Source organism: Rattus rattus, chromosome 12 (genome assembly GCF_011064425.1).
Source record: "Rattus rattus isolate New Zealand chromosome 12, Rrattus_CSIRO_v1, whole genome shotgun sequence".
NCBI lineage: Eukaryota > Metazoa > Chordata > Mammalia > Rodentia > Muridae > Rattus > Rattus rattus.
In genome coordinates this window covers 71,665,160-71,682,894 of record NC_046165.1, presented here as the reverse complement: position 1 = coordinate 71,682,894, position 17,735 = coordinate 71,665,160, and the positions used below count along the sequence as shown (strand labels likewise).

The window sequence follows — 17,735 nt, the reverse complement described above, 5'->3', positions numbered from 1 at the left end:
CCCCCAACCTAACCCTTAAAAGGTAGACTGTTTGATCCAGAATTTACCTTCATCTCCGTCAATGACTGAGATCTCCTCATCCATCATCATCAAGGGATCACCCTAGAGAAGGAGATCCACCCCACAGGATGGAGAGGGGAATGAAAGGGGAGAAGTTGGCACTCTGAAATCACTGTCTGGTGTATGTCCTTCTGGGGCACCAAGGGATAAGAAAAGTTTCTAATGAAAGGAACTCTCAAAAACTCAGAAAGCAACTGAAGAACAGAACAAGCAGAACCTGAGCAGCGAGTTCTCAGGGACTAGACAGGTAACAGCTGCTGGTAACGAGCTGCAGTCCCGCTCCTCCATAACCAGCTTAGCTACACTCTATGATGGCACCATAATCCCTGTCATTCATAATTTACATTCTCTTGTTTTCTTAAGATTAATTTATTTTTAAATGAATGGGTGATTGTCTGCTAGTAAATCTGTGCACTACATATGGCCCGGTGTTTGTGGAGACCAGAAGAGGGCATCATATTCCACATGGGACCCACATGGGTGGAACTGGAGTTATAGATAGGTGTGAGCCACCATGTGGGTTCTGAGGATCAAATCTGAGTCTTGCAGAAGAGCAGTCAGAGCTCTTTAACTATTGAACTATCTCCCCAGTCCTTGTAATTTACCTTTTTATAGTTTATGTATTTTCCATATACACACACATTAGTGCAATTAACATACATCAAATATAATTAGAATAATATACTTTAAGGTTCAGAGAATGGGATATGGTAAAAAGATTTACTAATAGATAAAAGCTAGACTCAAAACAATTTCTTACCTCATCATCCGGGTCCTTTGGGGGACCCTGAAGGGGTTTATATTCAGGATCTTCACAATCCTTATCAAAGTCAATCCTAGAAGTATTCAGAAACAAAGAAAAAGAATATGTGTTCTACCACTAGGAGATCCGGCCAAGCATATTGTCTAACAAAGAGTATTCTTTAATTTCATGCTTTACAGAATGGAGGGTAGGCGAGCTTCAAAACTGTGGTTATGTTTAGAACCTCTCCTAGGGAACAACAAATAACTTGAAGTTGACAAAGTACATATCCAAATTGCCTGACTTGGTCAAACAAAACTTTTAACCATTTTTTAAAATAAGTTTTTATGTGTATGGGTATTCTGACTGCATGCACACCTGTGTACTATGTGAGAAGTTGCAGATAGTAGTTACCATAGGGAACTGAATCTGGGTCTTTTTGAAGAGCCATTTTTCTTAGCCTCTGAGCATCTCTCTTTCTCTGGCCCTAACTTTTTGGGACAAAATCTTGCCAAACAGTTGCTAAGACTAGTCTTAATCAGTCAGGCTCAGATAATCCTTCTGTTTTGTTTTGTTTTGTTTTGTTTTTCGGAGCTGAGGACCGAACCCAGGGCCTTGTGCTTGCTAGGCAAGCGCTCTACCACTGAGCTAAATCCCCAACTCAGATAATCCTTCTGATTTAAGCCTCCAGACTTCCTGGACTATAGGTCCATGCCATCACAACTAGTAGGAAGTCAAACACTCTAATCCACACCCTTCCCTTTTATTGTTTACTTTTTCCCTTCCTCACAACATCTATTAATTTTGCATGGTGTATGTGTTTTTTTAAAAACTATTTAATTTTATGTGTATTGGTGCGAGAGTGTCAGATCCCCTGAACTGGAGTTACAGACAGTTGTGAGGTCCCATGTGGGTGTTGGGAACCGAACCTGAGTTCTCTGGCAGCCAGTGTTCTTAACTCTGCTGAGTCATCTCCCAGCCCCTCACCCCCTTTTACAGAATGATTTTATGTCTATGTGCGAGTACCTGCATGCACCTTTGTGCAGCATGTGAATGCCCGTTGTTGAGAAGGATATAAAATGCCTTAGAACTGGATGTATAGGCAACTGTGAGCTTCCATTTGAGTACTGGAAACTAAAACTGGGTTCTCCAGAAGAGCAGAAAGTGCTCTTAACTACTGTGTTGGCTAGTTGTTTGGTTTTTTTTTCTCTCTTTTTTTTTCCTCCCCATTTTTTTTGGAGCTGGGGACCGAACCCAGGGCCTTGCGCTGCTTGCTAGGCAAGCGCTCTACCCTGAGCTAAATCCCCAACCCCCTGTGTTGGCTAGTTTTATATCAACTTGACATAAGCTAGATTCATCTGGGTGGTGAGAACTTCAATGGCGAAAACGCAGACCAGACTGCAGACAAGCCTGTAGGGCATTTCTTTAAAGTAGTGAAGATGGGAAAGGGTCCAGTCCACACTGGGTGGACTGCCTCCAGGTGTTTGCCCTGCTTGAGTTCCTGCTCTCAGAGCTTTTGAGGATAACTATTATATCATATTATGAGTGAAATAAACCCTTTCCTATGTTGCTTTTGGTCATGGTGTTTCATCACTGCAATCCTAACCCCAACTAAGACACCATCTCCCCACTCCACCATACCCTATTCATATTTTTAAAAATGTATTAATTTTCTCTACTTTGCTCATAAGCAGAAGGGTGACAGAATGATTTGCAATGAATATATTTCTTTTGTTGTTCCTATACCAACCAAAGTAAAGATGTGATCAACAGTCTTGTTTGCGCCAAAATGTATATATTTTCAACAAAACTCATCATTGCACAATGTCCCTCAGGTCTCCACATGAGAAGTTTTGTTAAACTCACTGGCACCCAAACCAGGGCAACACTGCCCTGCCTGGTGACTCAGTATTAGCATGGCAACTCATCATCGGGACATATTCCCAGGTAAAACGAGCACTTCTGTGTCAGACCCCACAGGAAGATGACGAGTTAGGGCCACAACTATCTAGAGCTCTGCATCGTCAGTGACCTGAAAACTGCTGCCATTTCTTAACAGTCACTAGAACATAGCTACACAGAGTCCACAGTATAAACCTTCTGGGAATAACACAGATCTTCGCCTGTAGTTATGGCAATGTGTGATCTAGGCCAGTGTCTGAACTCCAATCTGCTGGCCCTATTCTTTTTTTTTTCCCTTTTTCTTTTTTTTTTCCGGAGCTGGGGACAGAACCCAGGGCCTTGCGCTTGCTAGGAAATCGCTCTACCACTGAGCTAAATCCCCAACCCCTGCTGGCCCTATTCTTGAGTAAGAACTTTTAGCACACAGAGAAATAACGACCATTTAGAATCCTAGTGATGGGCCAGGCATGGGGGCACATGCCTCTAATCGCAGATCTCAGGATGCAGAGTAGGTAAATCTCTTGAGTTTGAGGTCAGCCTAGTCAACAAAGCAGGTTACAGACTGCCAGAGAGCCCTGGAACGCTTTTGAGACCCTGTCCCCAAACAAAAACAAAGATAAAAATAAAGCCAAACAAAAAGGAATCCTCCTTCATCAGTCAAGGGTAGAGTTAGGTAGTATCAGCACGAGCAGCACAGAGCGGCTCCAGAGGTGAAGACAGGCAGTACCATGCTTACCCTTCTACCAGGTCGGAGAAGTTATCCAGAACTCTGTGCTCCGCTGCAATAGCTTTGTCATCTGGCCTGCCAGCTTTTTCCAGGAAACACAAGGCAGGGTCTGCCCTCATGGTATTGTATTTTTCATAGCCTAGAAGACCAAGGGCCATAGATTAAAGAAATTCAGATTTCTCTGTTAGAGTATGTGGGCTACTTTGCTCATAATAAAAAATTTGGATAAGTGTGATTAGTACTGTATTTATAATTTTTTAGAGTTTTCATGTAGTGATTGCTAAAAATTTAATAACTCATCTTAAGGTGACTGGTCACTTGAGTGACAGTCTTTAAGTCACCATCCTTAGCACAGAGATGAAGGAAGTAGTAGGCTAATAATCTATGGGGCTTGGCACACACTCCCAAGTGAACAAGAAACAGACTCTTCTACTTTTCTGTGTCTTACTAGTCAATCAATCTGGCGCTCTCATGTGCCTCTCTCTCTCTCTCTCTCTCTCTCTCTCTCTCTCTCTCTCTCTCTCTCTCTCTCTCCTCTCTCAGATAGGGTCACTTTGTGTAGCCCTAGATGGCCTAAAACACATGAGGTATACCTGTCTCTGTATCCCAGTGCTGTGATTAAAAGTGTGCACCTTCATGCCTGCCTAGCTCACTTTTTTTTAATCCCATTAGACTTCTCAAGAACATGTAAATAAAAACCTTTATTTTAGGAAGTAAACAAAAAAGTATGTTTAAGAAAATGCACTCAAATACATCAAAGGATGAAGCTAATATTCACTGATTTTAATGCCTGGAATTTCTTATTAGGCAAAAACTACTAAGAAATTACTACTCACTGCTACCTCAGACCACTAAACCTTAGACAAGTGAGAGATTTACATAAAAAGGATTGTTTGGGTATGCGTTAAGAAAAGTTGCTGGAGTTAAGTATGGTTATTAATAGGGCTTGACATATATTACTCCGTCTGACATGCAGAGTCTTAATGTAGATCCCATAATACATAGGGAGGTAACATTATAGTAACCATGGTTAGAGGACAACAAAGGCTTCCTGCCTTTGATTTAGCTGTCCATCTCGAATTCCTTAGACACTTGATTATAGAACTAACTAGTTTGTTACAGACATTTAAGAACTAGTTTCTTACTTAAACAAAAATTTCTGGTGATGAGTTCAGCACAAACATTTTGTTAAATGTATTATTGCTTGGCACACATCTTCAATACAAAAGCAATATGGGAGAAGGTACCTACCATGCTTAAAAACGCCAATGAGCAGGGATTTGTCAGCTTCACTATCCCACCATGTTGTTGGAACCTCCAGCTGATCCACTACTGGGAACCATATGTCAATCTCACTAAATGTGTAAGTCAGTAAAGCAATGTTAGAAAAGGAAGTGATAATCCTTCAAGATTATTAAAGGTTGCTTGTTTTATACATTACTTTAATGTTTACGATTTTGCCATATTTCCATGAACTAGTGCTAAATGTAGGAGTAAAGGCCTGGCATAGAGATTTAATTATCAGATATCTCAAAAACAGTATGTATAGGAAGAAGCAAAGCAGTCACTCCTGGAGTAAGGAAGGAAACAAAATACATGAATGAATAAATAAAATACAAGGCTGGTGAGATGGCTCAGTAGGTAAAGCCACTTGCAACCAGGTCCAACAACCTGAGTTCAGTCTCTGGAACCCGCACAGGAGAGAAACTACCCTGGCAACTTTTCCTCTGAGTGTCACATGCATGTTGTGCATGTCCCTGTCCTCCCACAACACAAAGTAATAGACAGTCAGACAATAAATAAATATATGTTCAAGTAAGAAAGAAGCTTTACCTGGCTATGGCGCCCCCTAACACCTTCTCTGCTTGGTCTCCAATGACCTCCTGTCTCAGGTAGTACAGCATCCGTACTCTCAACAGTACCCTGAAGGGAGGGACAGAGACACCTTAGCAACTGTGTAACCAGCCTTGGGGGGGGGGGGACGGACACGACGACCATCTGGACAGCTCTCTTACTTGTTACACTGATGTTTCAAGTGCTTCTTATAGCTCTCGTCTTGGAACAGAGTATCAGGGTTATATTTCCGGATCCAGTCTGCCTTATGAATGTCAAAAGTACTTTGTGACTTCACTTTTTTCCCCTTACGCCCACGGGGCACAGGGATAGACAGACCTGGGAAAGGGGAGACATCAAAGACTTGGATTGAGAAAAACCCTGACACCTGAAAAGGACTAGATACCCTGTAGAAAGATGAAAAGGTGGGAGTTGATAATTACCTGAATGATTCTGCAATTCTTTTGTCTTGCCATTTTCAGCAGGGCTAATCAAGTCCCAAATGAAGCTTTTGATGTTTTCATCCCCACGGTAGTGTAGAAGACAGTACACAAGGATGGCTCGGCATATTGTCTCCACATCTCTTTCAGTCATGCGCCGCTTAAATCGTCCATGAGACAGAATATCTCTCCAACGTCCCCAACTAACAAAACAGGGGGAGCAAACAACACAAATGTTTTAGGAGAGATTCAAACTCAGTGATATTTCCCTGGCTCCCAGAATTGTCATCGCCTCCAAAAGTAAGAAACAAGCAGACGCTCCCTTATGGCAGGCAAAGTGTCTTTCCTGTGAGGCTTCTTGGCTGCACTGTCCACTATGAAAGTCAAGGGGGAGTCAGGGGTCAGTCAGCATGCAGATGCCTTTCTGTTCACGGCACGTTGCATTCTTACCCATATACCAGGAGATGTTTTTCTACCCGAAAGCAGTCAGTGCGCCCATAGGTGTGATGACGGTCATGTCTTCGGGAACGGGGACGTTCATCATCTTCACTTTCCAAATCAGAAAACTCAACCAGGTCATCATCTTTTAGAGTGCTGAAGTGTCGAGTCTGTTTCCGAACTCGTGGTGTATCAATCACTAAGTTATTCTATATAGAAAAAGGAGATATGACTATGATATGCTCATATGACAAACTTGAATATAAGTCATCAATGTACTCAGAAGACTGTACAACAATCTACAAGGCTCAGGAAGAAAAAGCGGTCGATATCTTTGGTAGTTTAAATAAGAATGGCCCGTGTAGGCGAGCTCATAGCTTTGAACACGGAAACTGAGAAATGGCACTATGAAAAAGGGCAAGAACATGTGGCCTTGTTGGAAAAGTGTGTCACTTGGGATGAGCTTGAGAGTGAAGAGCTCAGGCCCGGCCAGTGTCTCTGTTTCCTGCTGCCTTTTGGAACTTTGGAGCTGCCATGCTGCCTGCTTTCTACCACGCTTCTGGCCATGAGAATAGTGGACTAAACCTCTGAAACTGTAAGCGAGCACCAATGAAATGCTTTCCTTTATAAAAGTTGATGTGGTCATGGTGTCTCTTCACAGCAATAGAACAGTGACTAAGACAACATATAAGTTGAGACTGGGTTTCTCTGTGTGTAGCCCTGGCTGTCCTAGAACTCATGATGGCCTGCAACTCAGAGATTAGCTTGCCTCTGTCTCCCGGGTGCTGGGATTAAAGACATGTGCCACCATCACCCGGACAACATCTAAGTATGTTTAGAGGGTACCAAGGTAGAGAAAGTTTCCAAATCCTTTGCATATAATACTGCACCCTAAATTCCAGTTAGCATTAGAGAGTTGGAAGTGTTTAAGAGTGCAAGTGCTTTTGTCATCTACAGACCTCCCCTCAAAGGAAAGGGGAGCTCACCTTACTATTCAGTAGATCCATGTCTAGGTCTGCCTTTTTGGCCCATTTTTGCCAAAAGTTTGGATCATCCAGGGAAATATCTGTCCTATTTTCAGAAGCAACAAAGCTTGCCTAGGGAGAAACAAAGATAGACTAAAGTTAGCTGCAATGCTTCTATGCACACTGGGAAATTAACAAGTATTTAAAAACATTAAATCTTGGAGGTTGCTGTCTTCATCTCTGTCTGCACAGGTAGGATCTGCCACAGAATGTACCTTGGCAAAAGTAGACCCTTTCCCTTCAGACTCAATAGTGATGGTTGTAGTCCGTCTCAGCAAGATCTGATCTATGTCCTCTTCACAAAACTTAGAACCCTCATCGTCTTCCTCCATTATGGCTGCATATGCACCTTTCCTTAAGAGATCTTCAATCTCTTTCTTGGAGAACTGTTGAATCTACAAAATCCAAGACAAAGATAAAAATCTTACAAAAAGAATAAAGTCTTGTTGACATTTTATTGTATGGTAAGAAATAATCAGCAGTACAATTATTGATAATCTAAACAAGATAATCACATTTTTGTGCAAGATGCCTCACAGGTAAAGCTGACTGCAAGGCAAGCCTGGTGATCTGAACTCACTTCCATAAAGGAGGAAGGAGACCTGAAGCCACAAGCTGTCCTCTAGCTCTCTAGCTTCTGGATGCATGCACACGTACCAGCATACCCAGTAATCATACTTAAATAACTGCTTCTCTCTCCTGCTTTTACTATGAACCACCGCCGACTTATCTATACACGTACTCCAGTAATGTTGCCATCCCGACCACTCATGGACTGAAGCACAGCTTTGTCCAGCCCCAACTTGAGGCTAGCTTTATCAAACATCTCTCTCTCGTAGGAATTGCGAGTGATGAGTCGATACACCTTTACAGCTTTGCTCTGTCCAATGCGATGACAACGTGCTTGGGCCTGGTTAAAAAGAGAACAAAGAGATACAGAATACTAATCAGTTCTTCACACTCCAACTCTCAAAACCAAGTCAATTTCAAAAAGAAATCTCTGCCATAGCTTGTGGAATAGGAGTCAGCAAACTACCTTGTGCGTTTATCTTTTTCGATAAGTGAAATTTATTTCAAACATAGATCCATTCACTTACATGCTGTCCACTGCTGCTTTTGTGCCAAAGGGACAGAAGTAAGGAGCTAATACAAAAAACAGATAGTTTAAGAGGATAATTTCCTTTACCTGCAGGTCATTCTGTGGATTCCAGTCTGAATCAAAAATAATACAGGTATCAGCAGCTGTAAGATTAATACCAAGTCCACCAGCACGGGTACATAGCAAGAAGACAAAGCGGTCTGAGTCAGGCTTGCTAAAGCGGTCGATAGCAGCTTGTCGAAGGTTGCCTCTAACTCGCCCATCAATGCGTTCGTATAAGTACCTGTTTAAGGGGGGCAGGGTGTCATAAGAGTGGCTAAGTCGGTCTTGCATGTGCCGAGCAAACATTCTACTACTGAGCTATCCCCATCTATGCTTGAGGCTTTATGAACATTATAATATCCACAGGACACTGTAGAATGAGTCATGTCCTACCTCCTCTGGATCAGATAATCCTCCAGAATATCTAGACAGCGTACCATCTGGGAGAAGATCAGAACTTTATGGCCACCAGCTTTAAGCTTTGGAAGTAACTTGTCAATAAGAACTAATTTGCCAGCTGACCGAACCATGGCCTGCAGATGGAAATCTTGAGGTATAATATGGCAAGCTTCCCGAAATTCCATCAGGATTTTCTCTTCTGCACCTGCAAATAAAATAGACAAAGTTAATGTTGGGAATAAGTGAAAACATATAGTATTATTTATACAGTGGCTTGAAGGAAATATGCAAAGAAAAAAGTAGCATGATCTCTTTTTTGTTGTCCGCCCCTTCCCCAGCACTGGGTTCCCCTGTGTAGCCATAGTTGTCCTGGAACTCACTTTGTAGACCAGGCTGGCCTCAAAACTCTCAGCAATCCTCCTGCCTCTGCTTCTGCCTCAGAGTGCTGGGATTAAAGGTGTGTACCACCAGACCCAGTTTAGTAGGATCTTTTACCCTCCCTTCTTTCCTACCTCCCTAGACACACACATGCATACATACAAGCACTTGCATGCCCATGTGACTCTGAGCCCAGGAGTGTTTCTAAATTCACTCAGAAGTCATAGTAGCATGTCAGGTGCTCTGCTCTACCACGTTCTGTCGTCTACTGACAGAGGGTCTCATACACAACATCCTGGAGCTAGGCTGCCACCTGAAGTCTTCTTACTTCTATTCTATGTGGCACTTAAAGTGTAAGTGGCCATGCCCAATTTTTTTATATGGGTATTGGGAATTCAAATCTGTGTCCTGAAGCTTGTGCAGCAAATGTTCTTATCTATCGCCTTTAACAGTAATATCAACATTTCTCACAAAAAGCTCATCAACAAAATATTCAAACTAATCTTCTATTCTTCTATATAAAGCATCCTACGGTAAGGCTTTCCTGAGTAAACTGAATTTTAATAACATGTAAATAGGGCTGGAGAGGAGAGTCAGAGGTTAAGAGCACTGGCTGCTCTTCCAGAGGTCCTGAGTTCAATTCCCAGCAACCACATGGTGGCTCTCAACCATCTGTAATGGGATCTGATGCCCTCTTCTGGTGTGTCTGAAGACAGCGACAGTGTACACATATACATAAAATAAGTAAATAAGTCTTAAAAAACAAAACATGTAAATAACAGGGACAAGAAATAAAATGCAAAATACCTATTCCCACCCCAAATCCAAAATGAAGTGCAGGAAATTTTATCCAGAATAACTTGAGTAATAAACGCATAAAATTGTACATAGAAAATCATTTTCTAGAGCACTTGCCTAGAAAGCGCAAGGCCCTGGGTTCGGTCCTCAGCTCCGAAAAAAAGAAAGGAAAAAAAATTCATTTTCAATTTGGGGGATTATGTAAAACCAAGGAAATAGAAATGATAAGAGAGGGGTTGGCAAAATAGCTCAGTAGATAAAGGTGTTTGCTGTGCAAGCCTGACATCTGGGGTCTGACCCTATAACCCACAGGACAGTGGAAGGAGAGAACAGACTTTACAGCATTGTCCTCTGACTTCCAAAAGTATGCATGCATGCACGCACGCACGCACGCACGCACGCACGCACGCACACTAGCTGAAACATGTAATAACCAGAACTACTAAGATAATGTGGGATTCCTGAGCCACCGCCCACAACCCAGTAAGGCTCAGCTGATGCACTTCACTTCAAGGCTTTCACCGCTCACCATTGATGAGGTATGGGTGGTTGCAGCACTTGCGTAACTCCATCATCGTGTTCAGGAGGTTAGGCATATTGGTATGCCCTGCTCCTTTGGAAAGGAAGGAGAAATTCTTCTCTAAAATAGCTCTATAGTATTTCTTCTGGATGTTGGTCAGCTCTACTTCAATAATAGTCTCCTGTTTGGGAGCCAAATTCTTTTCAACATCCTCTTTGAGTCTTCTCAGCATCATTGGCTTTAGGATGGCCTGAAGCTTTTGAACCTGTGGTTCATTATGAAGAGGAAAGAAATCACTAACTTTACATTATTTCATAAAGAGAAAAAGAAATCACTTATTTATATCATCAAGAGAGAACAGACAAATAGCTTCCCACTATCTGAAAATATCACTACAGATAAGTGATACAGGCAAACCTCAGGAAGGCCCTCAGGTAATCCCTCATCAGACAGACATCTTACCTGCTCCTCTGTCTTCAGATCCCCAAAATCCTTAAGGAATTCTGATTCTGAGGGAAACTGAGAAGGTTCCAAGAAATGAAGTAGGCTGAACAGTTCCTCTACAGTATTTTGCAATGGTGTTCCTGTAAGTAACACTTTATGCTCCTGTAAGTGAGAAGACAGAATTTGCAGAGATCCCATCAAGTATGCAGTTAGTTTTAGTCTATCTATAGGTAATGGATCAGATTTCTGTCTTAACTTTTCTTTTTCTTGCTTACTTATTAACAAAAAACCATTTAAGAAATGCCCTTATCTAATATATTGAAACTAAGTAAATACTGACTTAAGCCAAATAAAGTATTAGCAACTCAGATTACACTATTTCTAAATTCGTGTCTCTCCATGTTTAACTACGTAAAGAAATCCTAATATACCAGACTAAAGAATCTGTAGGTTTTTGCAATAAGACTCACCCCCCTTGAATTCAGGCTTCCCTTTTGGCTGCCTCTGATAAAAAGAATGCACTGAGTCTCAGAGCTCAAGGGCTCTCCAGCTCCACTTGATCCTTTTCAATACTGTCCTGAGATCACTTTGTAGGGAAGTCCACCTAATCTGGCCCACTAGAAGATGAGAGGTATCATGCATATAACCTAAGTGCTCCAAAAAATAACTAGTATCAACAGCCAGGTGCAGCAACATTAATAACCTAGGAAAGGCTGCATGTGGATGCAGGCCTTTAATCTCAGCACTGGGGACACAGGATCTCTGAGTTCAAGGCTAGCCTGTTCTATAGAATGAGTTCCAGGACATCCAGGGCTACACAGAGAAACCATGTCCCAAAAGACCAAACCAAACAAAGGAAAGACTATATGAATATGGCTCAAATGGTTCAATTAGGGAATCATGAAAAATAGACTTTTTTTAAATATTAATCTCTGGGATGGTTAACTAAGGTATGTTTCCATTGTTCCTCATGGTTAAGAAGCACCCATGCGGGTTGGGGATTTAGCTCAGTGGTAGAGCGCTTGCCTAGGAAGCGCAAGGCCCTGGGTTGATCCCCAGCTCCGGAAAAAAAAGAAAAAAAAAAAAAAAAAAAAAAAGAAAGAAAAAAAAAGAAGCACCCATGCGCAGTTCATTTCCAAATCTGAAACTTACAATGTTTACGTGATCTTCAGGGCCCTTAGTACAAGGTTCCATTGTTCTCTGCTAAGTTAGAACAATTTCATTTCCCAGGGAATCTGATTAAATTTCAAGAGTGTCCACAAGTACTTTGGGAACTCACCAGGTCCATGTGCTTGAGGCTATCGAGTAGCTTACAATTACGGTTCTTTAGCCGATGGGCTTCATCAATGATGACACAACGCCATTCAATTTCACGAAGCTCAGGACAGTCTGACAAAATCATCTCAAAAGTGGTGATCAAGGCATCAAACTTATATGCACCTGGGATGAGGCGACCCTAATCATGGAATTGGTGCAGTCAGAAGAGGTGCCTCTGAAGCACATGCCCACTTGCAGAGTTCTGAATTTCCTTGCTATATTTAAGAAAGTTTAACATAAACTACCACTGTACCACCAACGTCTGTCACTCCCAATAAGCAGTGCCAAGTCACTGAACACGATACGCATTTTTCTCAACAGATTCAGCTTCCTGGGAAAATAACAGGACTACCTCACTGAGTGAAGCTTAACATTTCTGACTGTTGTATGCTTAGCTGCTGTAAATCTGTATTAGATTGTGCATTCGTTAACAGTAAGATACACAAAATGTTGAACTATGCTGAAAAAAATGGAAGTCAAGCCAGAGGCCAGGTATCTTCCTGTAACCTTAACTTAGACAAAAGGAGCTCAAGTTTGAGGCCAATCTGAGCTACACACTGAGCCCTTATCTCAAAAAACACGAAAACTAATAAAAATAAAGTAGTAGCAGCCAATACAGAATGTTAATATGGGATTCTGACAAAAATCAGATAATTTCAACAAAGGAGTACAATATGAGATAAATTTAGCTTAGAAGTAAAAAAAAAATCATGAAAGAAACAAAGCAGTAATTAATCAAATTTGCTGTTAATACGAAATGGGTAATTCAAAACTTTTCCCTTAGGAAAAGCATCTTCTGTTAAAATTTCAGTTGTTTAAAAAATAAAGGGCAAATGCACATTTTAGTTTATTTCCATGCTTAAGCTTATTTCTCTAAAAAGTACTTCAAAACACAGCAATGTCCCCAGAACTCCACTGAAAACACATGTATCGGCAGGTGCTGTGGTGCCTTCACGTCAGCCTTCAGGAAGCTGAGGCCAGTCTAGGCTGTACAGCAAGGATGGCTGACTCAAAGCAGACAAGCCAGTTCTCCTAAGTAATGTATTCATGTACTGAATCAGAATGCTCGGTGACATGCCACGTCTGCCCACACCACACAGAAGACCTTAAATCATGGCGCCTGAGTGAGCACCCTTAACTTGCATGTAGGCCCCGAGACACTTGGGCCCTTGCCTTATTTTCTCTAAGCACAGCATTCCCAAAGCATACAACTCACCCGTGAATCTTTACAGTACATTTCATATTGCTGAATCATCTGCCGGCTGGCCAGGCTGCCATGGTACACAATAGTGTTCATCTCTGTCCAGGTATTAAATTCTCGCTCCCAGTTAGTAATGGTGGACAATGGAGCAATGACCAAAAAGGGACCATGGATGCCCACATTATATACCTCCTGCAAGAAGGCAATGGACTGAATGGTTTTGCCTAATCCCATTTCATCAGCCAGGATGCAGTTCTGCCTGTAGATTTTGGGGAATGGGGAGAAGAACATGCCAAAAATTTATCATCTTAAAAAAAAACTACTTAGGGAAAAATTATTTTTAGAAAATGTCTAAAAATAATTCCCAGACTAAGCCTCCATGTTATGAGCTCACTTTGTTCTTTACCTGTTATACCAATTAAAGAGAAGCCAGTTGACCCCTTCTAACTGATACTCCCGTAATTGGTTTCTGTTTTTATATTCGTGTGACAACTCCAATTTCTTCCAGGCATTTGCCTGTGGACGATTCTAAAAAGTAAAAACTTTGAATTAGTGGAACAGTGGGTTATGACTTGTGAAATACATTTATATTCATGAATGTATATTATTTTTAAAAGAAAGACAGCCCACTGGATATTTCAGAACGATGCCAGAAAACTACTTTTAAAATATTTAGAGGGCTGGAGAGAGAGTTCAAGTGTGAAGACCACTCACTGCCTTCTCTTCCAGAGGTTCTGAGTTTATTGAATTCTAGCATTCACACAGCAGCTCTCAGTAGTTTATAACTATAGAGCCATGGATTCAATGCCTTCTTCTGGTATGCAGAGAAATTGCACATATACATAAAATAAATATTAAAAAAGAAAAAAAAGGGGGAAAGAAAGAAATTTAAGTCCTTAAAGGAAACTGGGTTCAGTGATGCATGCCTGTAATCCCTGTACTCACAGGGATGAACCAGGAGGGACCCTGGTTTCCAAGCCTTGAAGAATCTCTTCATAGCATACACCTTTAATCTCAGGACTCAGGAGGCAGAGGCAGCTGGATCTCTGGGTTTTAGGTCAGCCAGATTTATAGAGCGAGTTCCAGGACAGCAAGGCTACACAGAGCCACCCTGTCTTGAAAACTAAACAATCAATGAACCAAATAAATAAGACACTTTGTGCCCTGTTCTGGGGGACAGTATCTCCATTATCCTGTCTAGGCTGACCTTATGCTTTTAACATCTCAACATCTCAAGTAGCTGGAAGGCAGACATGTGCTATAAAGCTTAAATCTACACAGTGAGGACATCACAAAATACAACCAGATTGAAGTAAAGACCATTGTGTCTGAGCAAGCTTACTGGTCTTCCGCTTCTGCCTGTTGAAGCTCTAGATGTGATGTGTAATTTGATTTAAAATAAGATACACGATCAAACATGCATTAATTTTTCCTTAATGACTGGTATAACCCTTTCTTACATGTTAAGAGAATTTCCATAACAGAAAGCTAAACCAATAAAAACTTCTGTACATAGGAAAAGAAAAATAAAGTCTTAATAGTCCTTTACACTACTACATTTGTCTTCTAAATCCAAATGTACCTACCACCCTTTTGAGTTCTGGATGCCTTGACTGGATCCGTTTAAATTCCCGAATCTTGCCCTCGTCAACATCCTCTTTTAGCTCCCACGTACTGTCCTCATAGGGCAGAGAGCACCATTTTACCAGGTAGTAGATTACAGGCTAGGAGAAAAGAAAGCCAGTGCAGCAGTGATTAAAGGGTAAGACTTGACTCTAAACCAGATTCCAAAGTATCAGCTTTACAGTGCTAAACGCCGGCTGAATCCACCAATCACAGGCTCCAGGGAGAGATGTTGACCCTCCAACCAGTCCTGTCCTACACATCCACTGCAGGAAGCGCTCAGATGTGTGTATTTGTAATACCACTCCTGCTTTTGCAACTCAAGAGAGTCACCGTGGGGCTCTGGACCCAGCATGCTTACTGCCCTGGGTTTGATCCCAGGTACTACAAAAGTAAAATAAAAGATGATCGTTCACTCCTGTGATGGCATTTCTACTAAAGGCTTATATAAAGCAATTAGACATACTAAGCATAGTCTACATCACTAACCCAGCACACAGGATATGAGTCCTAGGTTAACCTGGTCTACAGAGCTAGGTGTAGGACAGCCAAGGAGACAAAGAAACCCATTCTCAAAAAAAGAAAAAACAAAAACGAAAAAGTCAAAGGGAAGCAGGGTGTTAGGCATAGTGTGCTCAATAGGAATCTCTTAATTATCAATTTACAGGATCCTCTCTGAAATAGCTACCACTAAGTGTGAAATACCTCAACAGGCATAGGTCACAGGAGTTCCAATGGCTCCTTCTTTCTTTACTACAATGATTTTAGTCATCACTTGGCCAAAACCTTTTGTATAAATCACTTATTTCCAGCATATTAGCTTATTTTTGTGAAGAATATACTAGTTTCACTGTTAGCTAATACAAAACAGATGAAAATCAAATCTATTTTAGGAGGGAAAGGATACACAAAATATTACTGTCAAATATTGGGAATATTAACTATAATATCAAAACACCAAAACACTTTTAGTAACATGCCAGCTGCACTTTAAAGGGTTTGAACAAAAGGCCATTACTTTTGGAAGGCTAAGTGTGGCGATAGGAACATAAGACTGCCGAGGTAGGAAAAGCCGAGATCCTGAAAATGATGAGAATTTAAGGGCAGCAAACTTCCTAACGATTTGCCTATTCTCCAGTCACTTCCAGAACACAACACCGTGCACACTCAACCCATGAGGAGAATATGCATTCTATACTTACTAGAATCTGAAGACATTAAAATATTAACAGGCCCAGTGTATCTAAGGTTCTGAGCTATTCTTAAGACTGAGAAACGTAAAACATGCAAATGTTACAGATCCTGTTGGAGTGACATGTGGTAGAATTGCATAGCTAGGAAATCTAGCTGATGGCACTCTTCTCTCAGTCACTGTCACAACCAAAAACCTTTGTGAAGCTAAGTCAGCAATGGCTTGAAGCAAAAAGTGAAGCTTTTCAAAAAAAGGAAGTTTGTTGTCCAACTGTAATTCTAAGACATGAGTGAGTTCATCTTTGGCTTAGATGTAGTGTGACTCTTTGGAGAATCAAACAGGAAATCTACAAGACTTCCAAGTAGTTGAAAATAAAAAGAATACATCCTCAATCTGTAGATTTAATCCAAACCATTTTATGAAAAATAAAAAAAATTCCCAGAAAAGCAACTTGAAACAGTATGTGGATGGGGTCAAAATGAGAAATGAAAGGTAGTGACGAATGTGAGATCAGGAAATACAGAAGCTAGAAACCTCTTCAAGTGCTTTTATACTCATTGATTTAAGAATCAGTGTGGAGCATCTTCCTCAGAGCCTAGAGGAGGCTCTAAGATCCCTGGCACAGCTACTTCTGCCTCTTCTACTCCTTTGCCTTCCCACTGTATTTATTGCTAAGAATCCCACAAAAGAAATTCAGAAATACCTTTTCAGTCCAAGGGATTTTTCGGCCACATCTGAAAAATAAAGGATTGGCAAGCAAACAGACGAGATCTGCAGCGGCTTCTCATACTCTCTGCGCCCAACTCACCTCACCATTATCCTTGTCCACACTGTGAGACTCGTCCAGTATCCTGTCCACCTCGACGTAGTCTGGATTGAAAGGCTCTTCATCCTAGTGAGTTATGAAGCCACACAGTAAGGCAGCAAAGCCACTGCCACTGTCCAGTAACCTGCCTATACCTTTCTATTTTATCTTTACAGGTAAAAAAAAAAAAAAAACTAATGGGAATTGTGTAGGTTCACAGCATTAAAACCAATTCTTTCACCTATTCCCAGAGATAGACTCTTTTCCATAACAGGGGCTACTGTCTCCATACAAGACCTGGACTCCTAGCCTTCTTAGCATTCTATCTGCTGAAACAGTGCCTGAAACGTACAAACGTGTCTATATATTTCATAAAGCAATTAACACTTCTTCAGATCCAAGCTTTCCCAAGTGTTTCCCGCGGTGCCACCTCCATTTCCTCAGCTGTTTTTCACTCCCTCTTCTGCTTACACACTGCGATTGAAAGTCAAACTCTCCAAACCCACTACTAAATTGTTAAATATATTTCCTTGTTTATGTAGTTTCAAAGTTTATTTGGTAGTAACTGAAGATATAAGAAATTAAAGTTCCTTTATTACTATTTTTTACCAATACTAGATTAGAAATTTGATTTAAGAAGCTTTCTCAGACTGGAGAGGAAGCTCAGTTCAAGAGTGCTTGTTCAGCATGCAGAAAGCCATGGGCTACATCCCCACCACGCATGAATGGTGGGGCAATGCCCATGATCCT

At 41.3% G+C, this 17,735-nt stretch overlaps 1 protein-coding gene and 1 non-coding gene across 6 annotated transcripts in view; both read right to left on the bottom strand.

Moving 5' to 3' along the window:
• Chd8 (chromodomain helicase DNA binding protein 8) overlaps nucleotides 1-17,735 on the bottom strand; it is a 58,622-nt gene that overhangs the window by 9,348 nt on the left and 31,539 nt on the right. For 4 of the 5 annotated variants that reach the window (XM_032918291.1, XM_032918295.1, XM_032918292.1 and 1 more), the window contains exons 10-29: nucleotides 16,989-17,072; nucleotides 14,952-15,089; nucleotides 13,772-13,893; nucleotides 13,381-13,624; nucleotides 12,127-12,303; nucleotides 10,866-11,009; nucleotides 10,413-10,668; nucleotides 8,702-8,912; nucleotides 8,354-8,549; nucleotides 7,910-8,077; nucleotides 7,383-7,562; nucleotides 7,129-7,239; nucleotides 6,155-6,351; nucleotides 5,708-5,907; nucleotides 5,447-5,627; nucleotides 5,265-5,354; nucleotides 4,683-4,786; nucleotides 3,441-3,570; nucleotides 821-896; nucleotides 48-102 (exon numbers count right to left, since the gene is read on the bottom strand). In XM_032918291.1, the coding sequence (XP_032774182.1) occupies nucleotides 48-102; nucleotides 821-896; nucleotides 3,441-3,570; nucleotides 4,683-4,786; nucleotides 5,265-5,354; nucleotides 5,447-5,627; nucleotides 5,708-5,907; nucleotides 6,155-6,351; nucleotides 7,129-7,239; nucleotides 7,383-7,562; nucleotides 7,910-8,077; nucleotides 8,354-8,549; nucleotides 8,702-8,912; nucleotides 10,413-10,668; nucleotides 10,866-11,009; nucleotides 12,127-12,303; nucleotides 13,381-13,624; nucleotides 13,772-13,893; nucleotides 14,952-15,089; nucleotides 16,989-17,072 (3,064 nt within the window). The remainder of the gene's footprint in view (nucleotides 1-47; nucleotides 103-820; nucleotides 897-3,440; nucleotides 3,571-4,682; nucleotides 4,787-5,264; nucleotides 5,355-5,446; nucleotides 5,628-5,707; nucleotides 5,908-6,154; nucleotides 6,352-7,128; nucleotides 7,240-7,382; nucleotides 7,563-7,909; nucleotides 8,078-8,353; nucleotides 8,550-8,701; nucleotides 8,913-10,412; nucleotides 10,669-10,865; nucleotides 11,010-12,126; nucleotides 12,304-13,380; nucleotides 13,625-13,771; nucleotides 13,894-14,951; nucleotides 15,090-16,988; nucleotides 17,073-17,735) is intronic. The other variant, XM_032918294.1, reaches the window with a different exon arrangement.
• LOC116914101 lies at nucleotides 2,629-2,738 on the bottom strand. The gene has a single exon (XR_004389669.1). It is a non-coding gene; the product is annotated as a small nucleolar RNA U6-53/MBII-28 (small nucleolar RNA).